At 42.2% G+C, this 14,527-nt stretch overlaps 2 protein-coding genes across 2 annotated transcripts; both read left to right on the forward strand.

The window, feature by feature from the left end:
• The first annotated feature begins 4,568 nt into the window (after positions 1 to 4,568).
• Positions 4,569 to 6,865, forward strand: LOC124061789 (early endosome antigen 1-like). The gene has a single exon (XM_046394023.1). The coding sequence runs from the start codon at positions 5,192 to 5,194 to the stop codon at positions 6,863 to 6,865; it is 1,674 nt and encodes a 557-aa protein (XP_046249979.1). The 5' UTR covers positions 4,569 to 5,191.
• A 3,116-nt stretch (positions 6,866 to 9,981) lies between these two features.
• On the forward strand, positions 9,982 to 13,264 carry LOC124061346 (zona pellucida sperm-binding protein 4-like). The gene is made up of 8 exons (XM_046393054.1): positions 9,982 to 11,065; positions 11,373 to 11,557; positions 11,630 to 11,727; positions 11,809 to 11,966; positions 12,048 to 12,240; positions 12,412 to 12,559; positions 12,640 to 12,715; positions 12,796 to 13,264. The coding sequence occupies exons 1-8, from the start codon at positions 10,036 to 10,038 to the stop codon at positions 12,933 to 12,935; spliced, it is 2,028 nt and encodes a 675-aa protein (XP_046249010.1). The 5' UTR covers positions 9,982 to 10,035; the 3' UTR covers positions 12,936 to 13,264.
• Positions 13,265 to 14,527: the final 1,263 nt, after the last annotated feature.

Consider the following 14,527-nt stretch of genomic DNA (forward strand, 5'->3'; position numbering starts at 1 on the left):
GAGAGGGAAACAATAATAAATAAGACTCAGGAGAGTCTGACTGCTGAGGTGGCCCAACTGAAATGTTTGAATGAACAAGATCGCAGGGATAAAGATGAGTTAATAGAGATAGCAACTGCACTTGTAAGCCTGAACGAAACAACGCAGACAGAGAACAAACACCTCTTGGCATCAGTGCATGATCTGCAGGAGAGGGAAACAATAATAAATAAGACTCAGGAGAGTCTGACTGCTGAGGTGGCCCAACTGAAATGTTTGAATGAACAAGATCGCAGGGATAAAGATGAGTTAATAGAGATAGCAACTGCACTTGTAAGCCTGAACGAAACAACGCAGACAGAGAACAAACACCTCTTGGCATCAGTGCATGATCTGCAGGAGAGGGAAACAATAATAAATAAGACTCAGGAGAGTCTGACTGCTGAGGTGGCCCAACTGAAATGTTTGAACGCCACAAACCAAGCGGAAATTAAAAGTCTGAAGGCAGAAGCACATGAAAGTCAGACACTGGAAGAGATGCTTAACAATGAGAATAAGATCATGGCCGGTGAGTTGGCTCAACAGGAGTTTCTGACAGAGAGACTAAACAACGAAAACAAAGACCTCAGGACTGCTTTGCAAGATCTTCAGGACCAACTGCAGGAGGCTATGCAACTAATCTGTGACAAAGATGAGCTAATAACAAAGCAAGCCTCTGAAATTGCATTTAAGCAGCAAATGGTAGAGGAGCTGAACATGAAAAAGACAATCCATGACCCAAAAGAGATGATGCAGGAGGAGGAAATATTAGCTGATGTTGAAGATTTCAGAGATGAACATAGGATCTTGGCTGAAGATACAGAACAACCAGACTCACCAGAGGATCAAAGACCTGAAAACGTCCTGGGGACTGAGCACGAGGAGCAGAGAAATGCGAGTCTCCTGGAGACCACATGTGAGGAGAAGAAAAATTACAACCTCCCAGAGCACAGAGATGACAGCCTCCAAAGAATCCACCCACAGAGCCTCCAGTACTGAGGCTCAGAACAGAAGTTTGAGGCATCGCTGTGCTAGGACAGTTTTCAACTTGTTTCAGTGAAGACATTAGACCCTACTGTATCTGTATCATCCTGTCTGTCTATCTATCATGTCTGTCTATCTCCCCACGTAGGGTTTTCTCCAGGTGCTCTGGTTTCCCCATACTATTTCAAACATTAGCAGATTAGGCCCCCAGGTGTGAGTATGTGTGTGTGTGTGTGTGTGTGTGTGTGGATGGATGGAAGGGGACTATGAACTAATGAATGAAAAAAAAAATCTAATACATTTATGTATACACATTGTTTAATATTGTAGAAAGAAGAAGAATAGCATACCTTTGACTTAAGGAGGAATTTAATATTTTTTAAATGATCAGTTGGTTTTATCTATTTTAATCTATCCTGAAAGTAAACATCTTTTGCTGATGTTTGCTGTCAATGATGTGTCTGTAACTTAAATTAGGTTGTCATAGAAGTCCAGAATGCTTGAATACAGTAAAACACACAATGACATGAAATACTGGGTATAAAAACACAAGATACAAGATACAAGATACAAGATAGGTTTATTTGTCACACACACAATCATACACGGTACAATGTGCAGTGAAATTCTTTATGTCCCTGCTACCAAAAAATAGGTAAATAAAAAAATGTAAATATTGCAAAAAGAGAACGCTTATAAAAAAATAATAAAATTAAAATAAAAAAAGTGAAAATGTGCAGTATTTACATGAATAGTATTATATATATATATATTATATACATCTAGTGCATGTAGTGCAGGTGGGAGTGGGGTTGTCCAGATTAACGCTCACTGTTGAGCAGACGGATGGCCTGGAGGAAGAAGCTTTTCCTCATCCTCTCAGTGTTGGTTCTCAGGCAGTGGAACTGACTGCCTGATGGCAACAGGGAGAGGAGTGAGTGTCCGGGGTGATGGGGCTGCCTGAGGATCTTCTCAGCTCATGACCTGCATCGTTTGATGTAAATGTCCTGCAGGTCGGGTAGAGTTGTTCTGATTGTCCGCTCAGCTGAGCAGACTACCCTCCTAAGGGCCGAGAGGTCCTGCTTTGTGCAGCTGCCCATCCATGTGGTGATGCTCCGACTCAAGATGCTCTCAGTGGTGCAGGTGTAAAAGTTCCTGAGCACCTTGAGGGGGAGCCTGAAGTCTCTGAGGCATCTGAGGTGGAACGGGTGCTGCCTGGCCTTCTTCACAGTCCTGTTAATGTGCAGTGACCAGGACAGGTCCCGTGTGATGGTCACACCGAGGTATTTAAAACTGTCCACCCTCTCCACCTCAGACCCGCCGATGCAGAGTGGATGGATGCCCTTCTGCTGCTTCTTCCTGTAGTCCACAATCAGCTCTTTAGTTTTGCTGACGTTCAGCAGGAGGTTATTCTCCTGGCACCAGCTCTCAGGTGGGTGACCTCCTTCCTGTAGGCCTCCTCCTTGTTGTGGGAGATTAACCCCACGATGGGTGACGACACAGCCATCGAGTGACAGAGAAAGACTGAATTTTGGCTGAAACAATTATTCCACTAATCAATGAGTTAATCAATCATCCTCTTTGATAACTGATTGACTGGTCATGCCATTTATAAAGCAAAAAATGTGAAAAAGTCCCCGGTTGCAGTTCATTGGTCTTTTTTTCTGTTTAATATAAATGTAAAACTAACAGGCTTATATTTGAGCTGTTGGTTGGTCAAAACAAACAATTTTAAGATAACACTTTGTACTCTGGAAAACTGTCATTGTCTATTTTTCACTACATCTTCTGACATTTTATACAAATAAATCCTAAAAAATAATAATGAAAGATTGCTCGATAATACAAAGAATCCGTTTTCGCATTCCTAGATTAGGTAGCTACCGTGTGTTTCATAGTGATTTGGGCACAAACAGAAACTGTGGCGAACTGTCGCGCACTCACACGGATTAACACACACACACACACACACACACACACACACACACACACACACACACACACACACAGAGGGGGCGGGGGGGACGTCTCTTCGTAATAAACGCAACGTGACTGTCCGATATAAAACAGCCCGAACTGACCGTCTTCATTGCGTTTATTATTCACATAGTTTAATGGTAAATTGTAGCTACTCTGTAGGCTGACCGACTTAAAATGGAGAATGTTCAGACACATTTACAGACACAATCGGCTTGCTGACATACAAATAAAGTTTCTTGAAAATTACCACGAGCTAAATATGAGCTCGAGCCGCTCACCTTGCGTGTGTTCAGCCGGCCTCCTTCTCCGGCTGGTCTTGTCTGGGCCCTGCGTGGACGACAGAGACATCTCCGCCGGTACAAACACCTGACTGTAAAATCTTATATCAGCAGAACTGATCCCCCAGCTGTCTAGTGCGAAGAGGACGCACCGATTCACGAGGAATTAAACTGCCTGGAATTGTGGGAAATGTAGGCCACCACGAGGGGACGCCCTAAAGTCGAACGTGCACTATGCTGTTAAAATTATAACAGGCTACAGAGGTGGAGGGAGTAAGCTAGTCAGATCATTTATACAAGTACAACCAGTAAGACTACAACGGAAACACTCAATGGGCTTGTTTCTAAATAGCAACAAAATATAAAAAGTAGTACACACTGTTTTAGATAATCGAATTTCTTAATGAATGCATTTATGTCTGAGCAGATTTTAAATTTAGTTGCATGTTAAGCTGATTTTCTAGTTTCCATATTGCTGCAATTTCTGTGTTTTAACAGTTATTTAACTGTATCTTTTAACAAAAAAAATGTCCTTAGCACTGATTTAAGATATGCAATAGAGAACACAGATATGCATTTTACAGTCCAAAAACCTCCTGCAACCTTGATATCTTGATATCAAGCAGAATAGAAAAGTATGTTAGAAATACAGATCTCAAGCAGAGAAACTGTGGGTTTGTCTTGAAGCACACGATGAGATGCTCTGTTAAAAGATATGTCCCATTTCCTGAATGTATTTTAAGCCATGATGTCAGAATAGACGGAAAGCTGGCAGATGGAGGACGTGGACACAATACAAGATGCAGCTTGCACCTGGCAAACTGTACTTCGTGATGTTTCTCTCCGTGTCAAATCGCTTTATCGCTCGTAATCGATCATCAAGGCTATGTCTGAGGGTATAACTTGGTGATGGTGATTTATGCAGCGATTTTGGCGTGCACAGCCAGTGCTAGACCTAAAACAACTACGGAGATGTAAACACAAGTAGAGTATCAGTTCAGTTGGTACTACACCTTCCTTTCACAGAAATGACTCGGGTTTGCGTGTGTGACAAGACGTAAAGACTCATTGTCACGACACACACTCACACACACACACACATTATCCAACAATGAAAAAACGTGAAAAAACGTTTTACGCAATAGAACGTTTTCTTTAAAAAAAAAAAAAAAAAAAAAAAAAAATCGCATCACCAATGGTCACACGTTCGAGAAGATCAAAGGCGGGATGACGTCTTTTAGAATGTGACGTAATAAAGTGGATTATCTCCTTTAAAAAGCTGTTACTTGGAGAATTTTAAGACCTGTTGGCGACCCATTTTATCAATCTAACAGGACAGCGCAATCCGCAACTGATTTATTAGTGGGCAGTCTATAGTGAACAAGATGGAAGTGATACCTGAGAGAGAGGACCTTTTTCAAGGAATTCATGAACTGGAAATGAGCTACAGATCTCATCATTGGAGGTTGAAGGATAAAGTACAGGAAGGAAATGAACTGTTGGGTGAGAAAACCAGACTGCAGGAATCCTTCCAGTCAAAAATAATGGCACTCCAGTTGGAGTTGAATGATTCGTGGGACAAGGAGACACATCTTACTCAAGAAGTTCAAACTTTAAAGAAAGAGCTCACAAAAAATCAAGACATTAAGGTACAGGTATCAAGTGATCTCCATGCCAAGATAATCAGTCTGCAGGAGTTGTTTCAGTCAGAGGTAAAAGCACTTCATTTGAAATTAAAAGATGCAAGGGATGAAAATACCAGGCTGCGTGAGTTGTCAGACAAGTTGGTCAGTGAAAATACAGATATTAAAGAAGAACTGGACCAGGTCTCCAATCTTCTGGTCAAGGAAGAAAATGTCAGGGAGGAAAATGACACTTCCATAAGAAAGCTGAAAGAGGAGAATTTGGGCTTGAGTGAAAGAAATAAAAAAATGACTGCTGAACTGGTCTGGCTTAAAAGTCTGAGTGAGAAACAACAGACTGTAAATGAAAATCTGAAAACAGCAGTGAATGAGCTACAGAAAAATGAGAAAACCCTGAATGACAGCCTCGCTGCTGAGAAGGTCCAAATAAAATCTCTCAGAGAGAAACACCACACAGAGGTTCAACATCTGAGGGAAGCGCTGCAGAGTCATCAGGATAACGAGAAGATTCTGATGAGGCAGATTAACAGTCTCACTGCTGAGGTGGCCCAACTGAAATGTCTGAATGAAGCAGACCAAGCAGAGATTCAAAAGTTGAGTACCACAGTGTGTGACCTTGAGAACTGGGCAGAGAAGGCTCAACAAGACCGCAGGGATAAAGATGAGTTAATAGAGATAGCAACTGCACTTGTAAGCCTGAACGAAACAACGCAGACAGAGAACAAACACCTCTTGGCATCAGTGCATGATCTGCAGGAGAGGGAAACAATAATAAATAAGACTCAGGAGAGTCTGACTGCTGAGGTGGCCCAACTGAAATGTTTGAATGAACAAGATCGCAGGGATAAAGATGAGTTAATAGAGATAGCAACTGCACTTGTAAGCCTGAACGAAACAACGCAGACAGAGAACAAACACCTCTTGGCATCAGTGCATGATCTGCAGGAGAGGGAAACAATAATAAATAAGACTCAGGAGAGTCTGACTGCTGAGGTGGCCCAACTGAAATGTTTGAATGAACAAGACCGCAGGGATAAAGATGAGTTAATAGAGATAGCAACTGCACTTGTAAGCCTGAACGAAACAACGCAGACAGAGAACAAACACCTCTTGGCATCAGTGCATGATCTGCAGGAGAGGGAAACAATAATAAATAAGACTCAGGAGAGTCTGACTGCTGAGGTGGCCCAACTGAAATGTTTGAATGAACAAGATCGCAGGGATAAAGATGAGTTAATAGAGATAGCAACTGCACTTGTAAGCCTGAACGAAACAACGCAGACAGAGAACAAACACCTCTTGGCATCAGTGCATGATCTGCAGGAAAGGGAAACAATATTAAATAAGACTCAGGAGAGTCTGACTGCTGAGGTGGCCCAACTGAAATGTTTGAACGCCACAAACCAAGCAGAAATTAAAAGTCTGAAGGCAGAAGCACATGAAAGTCAGACACTGGAAGAGATGCTTAACAATGAGAATAAGATCATGGCCGGTGAGTTGGCTCAACAGGAGTTTCTGACAGAGAGACTAAACAACGAAAACAAAGACCTCAGGACTGCTTTGCAAGGTCTTCAGGACCAACTGCAGGAGGCTATGCAACTAATCTGTGACAAAGATGAGCTAATAACAAAGCAAGCCTCTGAAATTGCATTTAAGCAGCAAATGGTAGAGGAGCTGAACATGAAAAAGACAATCCATGACCCAAAAGAGATGATGCAGGAGGAGGAAATATTAGCTGATGTTGAAGATTTCAGAGATGAACATAGGATCTTGGCTGAAGATACAGAACAACCAGACTCACCAGAGGATCAAAGACCTGAAAACGTCCTGGAGACTGAGCACGAGGAGCAGAGAAATGCGAGTCTCCTGGAGACTACATGTGAGGAGAAGAAAAATTACAACCTCCCAGAGCACAGAGATGACAGCCTCCAAAGAATCCACCCACAGAGCCTCCAGTACTGAGGCTCAGAACAGAAGTTTGAGGCATCGCTGTGCTAGGACAGTTTTCAACTTGTTTCAGTGAAGACATTAGACCCTACTGTATCTGTATCATCCTGTCTGTCTATCTATCATGTCTGTCTATCTCCCCACGTAGGGTTTTCTCCAGGTGCTCTGGTTTCCCCATACTATTTCAAACATTAGCAGATTAGGCCCCCAGGTGTGAGTATGTGTGTGTGTGTGTGTGTGTGTGTGTGTGGATGGATGGAAGGGGACTATGAACTAATGAATGAAAAAAAAAAATCTAATACATTTATGTATACACATTGTTTAATATTGTAGAAAGAAGAAGAATAGCATACCTTTGACTTAAGGAGGAATTTAATATTTTTTCAATGATCAGTTGGTTTTATCTATTTTAATCTATCCTGAAAGTAAACATCTTTTGCTGATGTTTGCTGTCAATGATGTGTCTGTAACTTAAATTAGGTTGTCATAGAAGTCCAGAATGCTTGAATACAGTAAAACACACAATGACATGAAATACTGGGTATAAAAACACAAGATACAAGATACAAGATACAAGATAGGTTTATTTGTCACACACACAATCATACACGGTACAATGTGCAGTGAAATTCTTTATGTCCCTGCTACCAAAAAATAGGTAAATAAAAAAATTTAAATATTGCAAAAAGAGAACGCTTATAAAAAAATAATAAAATTAAAATAAAAAAAGTGAAAATGTGCAGTATTTACATGAATAGTATTATATATATATATATATATTATATACATCTAGTGCATGTAGTGCAGGTGGGAGTGGGGTTGTCCAGATTAACGCTCACTGTTGAGCAGACGGATGGCCTGGAGGAAGAAGCTTTTCCTCATCCTCTCAGTGTTGGTTCTCAGGCAGTGGAACTGACTGCCTGATGGCAACAGGGAGAGGAGTGAGTGTCCGGGGTGATGGGGCTGCCTGAGGATCTTCTCAGCTCATGACCTGCATCGTTTGATGTAAATGTCCTGCAGGTCGGGTAGAGTTGTTCTGATTGTCCGCTCAGCTGAGCAGACTACCCTCCTAAGGGCCGAGAGGTCCTGCTTTGTGCAGCTGCCCATCCATGTGGTGATGCTCCGACTCAAGATGCTCTCAGTGGTGCAGGTGTAAAAGTTCCTGAGCACCTTGAGGGGGAGCCTGAAGTCTCTGAGGCATCTGAGGTGGAACGGGTGCTGCCTGGCCTTCTTCACAGTCCTGTTAATGTGCAGTGACCAGGACAGGTCCCGTGTGATGGTCACACCGAGGTATTTAAAACTGTCCACCCTCTCCACCTCAGACCCGCCGATGCAGAGTGGATGGATGCCCTTCTGCTGCTTCTTCCTGTAGTCCACAATCAGCTCTTTAGTTTTGCTGACGTTCAGCAGGAGGTTATTCTCCTGGCACCAGCTCTCAGGTGGGTGACCTCCTTCCTGTAGGCCTCCTCCTTGTTGTGGGAGATTAACCCCACGATGGGTGACGACACAGCCATCGTGGGGTTAATCTCCTACAACAAGGAGGAGGCCTGCAGAAAACAAAATAATATACACTAAAGGGCACTTGTGTGAAAACAAATAATAGTAAAACAGTATTAGAATATACAATTTTTTCAGAGTGCAAAAAGTGAGAGGTAGATTTAGTCCAGGTGTGTAATCGTGGCTCTGACAGAGATAGATGAGTTATAAAGTCTGATGGCAGTAGGTAGGAACGATTTCCTGTATCGTTCCTTAGAGCAGCGGGGTTAAATGAGTCTGTTGCTGAAGCTGCTCTTTAGCTCATCCAGTGTTTTGTGGAGGGGATGAGAGGGTTTGTCCATGATTGCCAGCAGTTTAGCCACCATCCTCTCCTCTACCACCTCCTCCAGGGTGACAAGTTTACAGCCAGCAACAGACTCTGCCTTCCTGATCAATTTGTTCAGTCTGTTGGCGTCCTTTGCCTTGATGCCCGCACCCCAGGACACCGCAGCAAAGAAGATTGTGCTCACCACAACAGACTGATGAGTTCATGAGTTCCATTTACTACAATCTGATGTGATTTTCAAACTGAAAACCAATAAATATATTGTTTCAAAAGATGTCACTGCTGGACCCAGACCTCAAATTCACTGTAACACAAAGCTTTTGATTTATTCTTCATTTTAAATCTTTGTTTTCACATTTTATACATTCACATACTGCCATAGCGCCATAGCATAAATAAACAGTCTACAATTAAAAATATTGACTGAAGACCTCAAACTGAAGTCCTTCTACTCATGCAGATAAGGCGGGTAGAACTTGCCATCAACATGCTTGCGACTTTTGATCATTGTGGCACTGGTAGGTCTAACAAAACATATGGGATGGTTGAATGTGTCCAGCTGCCACTGAGACACTGGGATGTTGTACACACTGTCTGCAGATTTCATTTAAGGATCTAAAGACACAAGTACTCTGATCATGATAATTTAGTAAAATTAAAATAGTAAAAAAGTTTTTTTTTTAGTATTTTCTTCATGAGTTCCATTGTTGACAACATTTAGCAAGCTGAAGGAAGCCTTAGTAAACATTTTAACACACCCAATGCCATTTTCACTGTAAACATTTTGCGTCCTGGAATCATTAATATCCAAGAAAGCTGAAGTGCAGTTTGGCATGCATGACAACTTTTGATTCTGGACTCTGAGGAAGGGAACTACATGTTCCCTGCTTTGCAGTTTTTGTGGTGTTTACTGAACATTTAGCTATTTAGCTGTAGGTGTAAGAGAAACTGCAAACTAAACCAAATTAAGATCCTGTGCTTTGTGCACTAACAAAATAAACATTTGGTGACAAATAAACCCTGAGGCCACAGAGAGGTTTTTGTGACCCAAATGATGTACTTGTCAATAAATACTTTAATGTCAAACTGACATCCACTGCAGTGACCTGATCTGATAGAGAATGTACTTAATTCCCTCGTCCCACCCATAAAACTGATCTTGTGAACTTGCAAACCATCAAATCATATCATCCATGTGATTAGAGTGGAAATTTACATAAAAAGGTCCTGCATGGCTTTCAAAAAGACAGGAAGCTCTGATTGGTGGCGATTTGGCCTTAGAGGTGGAGTTTTTAAAACATCAAGTCTAGTCACATATAAATGTGGCAGCACACACAGGTGGTACACTTGGGGCTGTTGAACCATGGCGAGCTGGCATGCCACATCTTTAGTGGCCCTAGCACTGCTGGGTTGCTTAGTTGGGACAGAGGTAGAAGCTCAGGATTCAATCTGGCAAAAGCCTGCACCCACAATGACTAAGGGCTCTACATCTCCTCAGGAACCACAGAGATATCTGCCTCCTCAGTACCCTCAACCTCAGCTTCCACAGTTCCAGCGTCCTCCTCCACCACCAAAGGCTCCTCAGTACCCGCAACCTCAGTTTCCACAGTTCCAGCGTCCTCCTCCACCACCAAAGGCTCCTCAGTACCCTCAACCTCAAATTCCACAGGTCCAGCCTCCTCCTCCACCTCCACCACCAAAGGCTCCTCAGTACCCTCAACCTCAAATTCCACAGGTCCAGCCTCCCCCTCCTCCACCACCACCACCGAAGGCTCCTCAGTACTCTCAAAGACCGCAGATTCTTCCTCCAGCACCACAGGCTCCTCAGTACCCGCAACCTCATTTTCCACAGTTCCAGCGTCCTCCTCCACCACCAAAGGCTCCTCAGTACCCTCAACCTCAAATTCCACAGGTCCAGCCTCCTCCTCGTCCACCCCCCCCACCAAAGGCTCCTCAGTACCCTCAACCTCAAATTCCACAGGTCCAACCTCCCCCTCTTCCACCACCGAAGGTTCCTCAGTACCCTCAAAGACCGCAGATTCTTCCTCCATCACCACAGGCTCCTAAATATCCTCAAGCACCAAAGGTCCCACCTCCTCCTCCGCCAAAGACTCCTCAGTACCCTCATACGCCACAGTTTTCTGCATATCCTCGAACATTTTCCAATTTGAAGTCTCTGCAAGTGCCACAGCAACCACAACAACCACATCAACCTACATCACCACAGACATCTTCCACTTATCTGGGCAGCGTGCTAAACCAACAATCTTTACAGAGTTGCGAGGTTGCAGAGAACCAGAGAATCCCATGTGGAAGTTCTGATATTTCTGCTGCTGCATGTGAATCACTTAGCTGCTGCTTTGCTGGACAACAGTGCTACTTTGGAAAAGCAGGTGGGTTTTTGACAAGGTTGTTATAACCTTTAATAATTTTCGTGATCCCCTGAGCTTCCCAGTTGTTGTCTCATCAGGTCACAGTTTATTTCTGTGCAATACCTTTAATGCCGATGCCCCCAGCTTTAATTGAACTTTAATTGGTGTTAGTTATCAAAGCATACTAACATGGTAAACAAGGATGGTGAACATGGTGAGCATTGGTGTTTTTAAACTGTCATTGTGAATGTCTTAGCATGATGTTATATTTTCTTTGATCAGTAATATCTCATTTTTAATCAATCAATTCCTGTTTTTGTAACACCAGTGACAGTGCAGTGCACCAAGGATGCCCAGTTCATTGTGGTTGTGGCCAGAGACACGACTCTGCCAAATATTGACCTCGATTCAATCTCACTGTTGGGACAAGATCAAGGATGCACACATATTGACTCCAATTCAGAATTTGCCATCTATCAGTTTCCCGTAACGGCCTGTGGCTCTCTTGTCATGGTAAGACCTTGTTTTTCCAACTACTAAGGACAGACTATTATACCACCTGACAGTTTTGTTTGTTTTTCGTAGGAGGAGCCTGGCGTTATAACGTATGAGAACAGGATGTCTTCCTCATATGAAGTTCTTTCTGGGCGTCTTGGACTCATCACCAGGGACACCAACTTTGAGTAGGTGATCTTTGTATAGATGTTTGTAGTGTCAAAATAAAAGTTATGACCAAGAAACATAATGCTATTTTTCTTTTTCAGTTTGTTGTTCCAGTGTAGGTACATCGGCACTTCAGTTGAAGCTGTGATTATAACACCTCTAATGTCACATCCTCCTCTACCAGTTGCGAATCTGGGACCCATCAGAGTACATCTGAGGTTGGCCAGTGGACAATGCAATACGAAGGGCTGTAATGAAGGTAAGTGTATGTTAGCCTGCCGTTTGTAGGTCATTTTATAATGTTGACCGTCATACTGACCGAGTATCTCTGCTCACACAGTGGATGTGGCCTACAGCCAGTTTTACACGGAGGCAGACTATCCTGTGACCAAAACACTGAGGGAGCCCGTATATGTGGAGGTTCTGCTCCTCGAAAAGACAGATCCCAACCTTATCCTGACTCTTGGTCACTGTTGGACAACCACCAGCCCCAACCCTCACAGTCTGCCTCAGTGGGACATTTTGATAGATGGGTAAATAAAACAACAATTACACTGTCTTTTTAATGATGTTTTGAACTTTGGTCAGAGTTTAAAAGTCTGTCAAGTCAGGCAAGTTAATTTTGGCTCAGAATGAATACAAGGACTTCCAAATTCTGTCTAATTTCACTGTCAATGTATTAACCTAGTTTGCTTTTCATCCAGGTGTCCTTACAGGGATGATCGCTACATGTCCTCACTGGTTCCAGTGAGTTCCTCTTCTGGTCTGGAATTCCCAGGTCACTACAGACGTTTCATTTTCAAAATGTTTACCTTTGTGGACCCCAGTTCATTGGAACCTCTGAAGGAACAGGTAATAAATATACTGACTGATGAGAAACCACCAATGAAATTTTTTTGTATTGCTTTGCCAACACTATTGCTCTTGTTCAGGTGTACATTCACTGCAGCACAGGTGTTTGTACTGCTGCACAAGGCCACAACTGTGAACCATCATGCTTCAGACGGAGTAAGATATGAATTTCTAATCTGCAGAATTCAGGAGCAATATGTGTTTAAATCTGACCATGTTTGTATGTCTGTCTGCAGAGAGAGATGCCACCTACCAGAAGACAGCTGAGCCAAAGGTTGTAGTTTCTGCTGGACCCATAGCCATGAGTGCACCTGAGCAGGAACCAACAGATGCTGAGCTGGGGACTTTGCCTGAGAACACTGAACTAAAGATCTGAGACATTAAAATAGCTCAGTTATTTGTAGTAAATTCAAATGACAGTGTATGTATTTGAAATGGCTATATGATGTACTTTTAAAGCTCATTTTCTAAAGCATACTTTTACATTCCGGATCAACTGTGTTGACACTGTGTCAGCGAGGTAACGATTTAACTGGTAATGTTTAAGACTGTATTTAGTGGCAAAATTGGATTGGATTTCATTATATTAAGTATTTCAATTGTTTGTCAGCCCTCTTAGCTGCAATGCTGAAGGGTTTTCTGAAGGAGAACATTAAAAAAAACTCTTACAATACATAAGCAAGATCTCACAGCGAACAACAACCTTAAAAAATAACCACATAGTTTAATTATTTCCTGTCTGATGCTGTCATTTTTTTGTCACAAAAACAGAGAAAAATTAAAATGTATTTTAAGATTCACAAACACATTAAATCTACTGGACTGCAAAGGAGTGCCTTATTATTGGTAAATCGGGGTCATTACAAGTTGCAAGAATATTTGTTTTAAAATATTACTTTAAAAGGGTTTCTTAGGAGATGTAAACTGATGGGCCAAAACTGTAATGCGTGTCCTTTTTATTTTTTCTGGATATCACATCCAAGAACATTCCAATGAACATGGACTGCCATGAGAATTTAAACCGTTAAAGTTTAATATTTTCATGGAAACTTGCTATCATGTCAACAACACAGTATTTGTCAGCAAACACCAGCAATAACAATCATATTATCAACATCAAGATCGATCAAGAACATCTGAAAGAGCTCCAGGATTTGTTTTGACATTATTTTGACACAGTTCAATTTCAATAAATTTTCAGTTTAAGATTATGATGGGCGGCACGGTGGTGCAGTGGTTAGCACTGTCGCCTCATAGCAAGAGGGTTCCAGGTTCGAATCCCGGTCTGGGCCCTTCTATGTGGAGTTTGCACGTTCTCCCTGTGCCTGCGTGGGTTTTCTCCGGGTTCTCCGGCTTCCTCCCACAATACCAAAAACATGCACATCAGGTTTATTGGCTACTCTAAATTGCCCCTAGGTGTGAGTGTGAGAGTGTGTGGTTGTCTGTCTTTGTGTGTTAGCCCTGCGATTGACTGGCGACCAGTCCAGGGTGTACCCTGCCTCTCGCCCGTAGTCAGCTGGGATAGGCTCCAGCTCCCCCGCGACCCTGACGGATAAGCAGTATAGAAAATGGATGGATGGATGGATGTCTGATCAGGCAGTAGGCTACACTCTCACTGATGAACACATGAGGCTGTAGTTCAGTCAAGGTCTAATAGAGTTATGAATCCTCTCCACCAATCATATTATTTTGTTTGCAAAATAAAATGTCCCATCACACTTTTACACAATTTCATTCCACAAATCAGTAGCACACAGTGAAATGTTCATATTTTAACTTACAAAGACTAAGAGTAAAATACCATGGTTTTTTTGTGCAGTTAGTTATCAAATTCATTCAGTAAATTAACTTAAGAACTTAAGTATTTATCAACTATCATAATACTACATACTACAGTTAAAATTAGTTATAACTAGGTGACATTACTCTTTTCATCTACGATACAATAATTATGTAACACTTTATAGA

This window comes from Scatophagus argus, chromosome 7 (assembly GCF_020382885.2).
Source record: "Scatophagus argus isolate fScaArg1 chromosome 7, fScaArg1.pri, whole genome shotgun sequence".
NCBI classification, from domain to species: domain Eukaryota; kingdom Metazoa; phylum Chordata; class Actinopteri; family Scatophagidae; genus Scatophagus; species Scatophagus argus.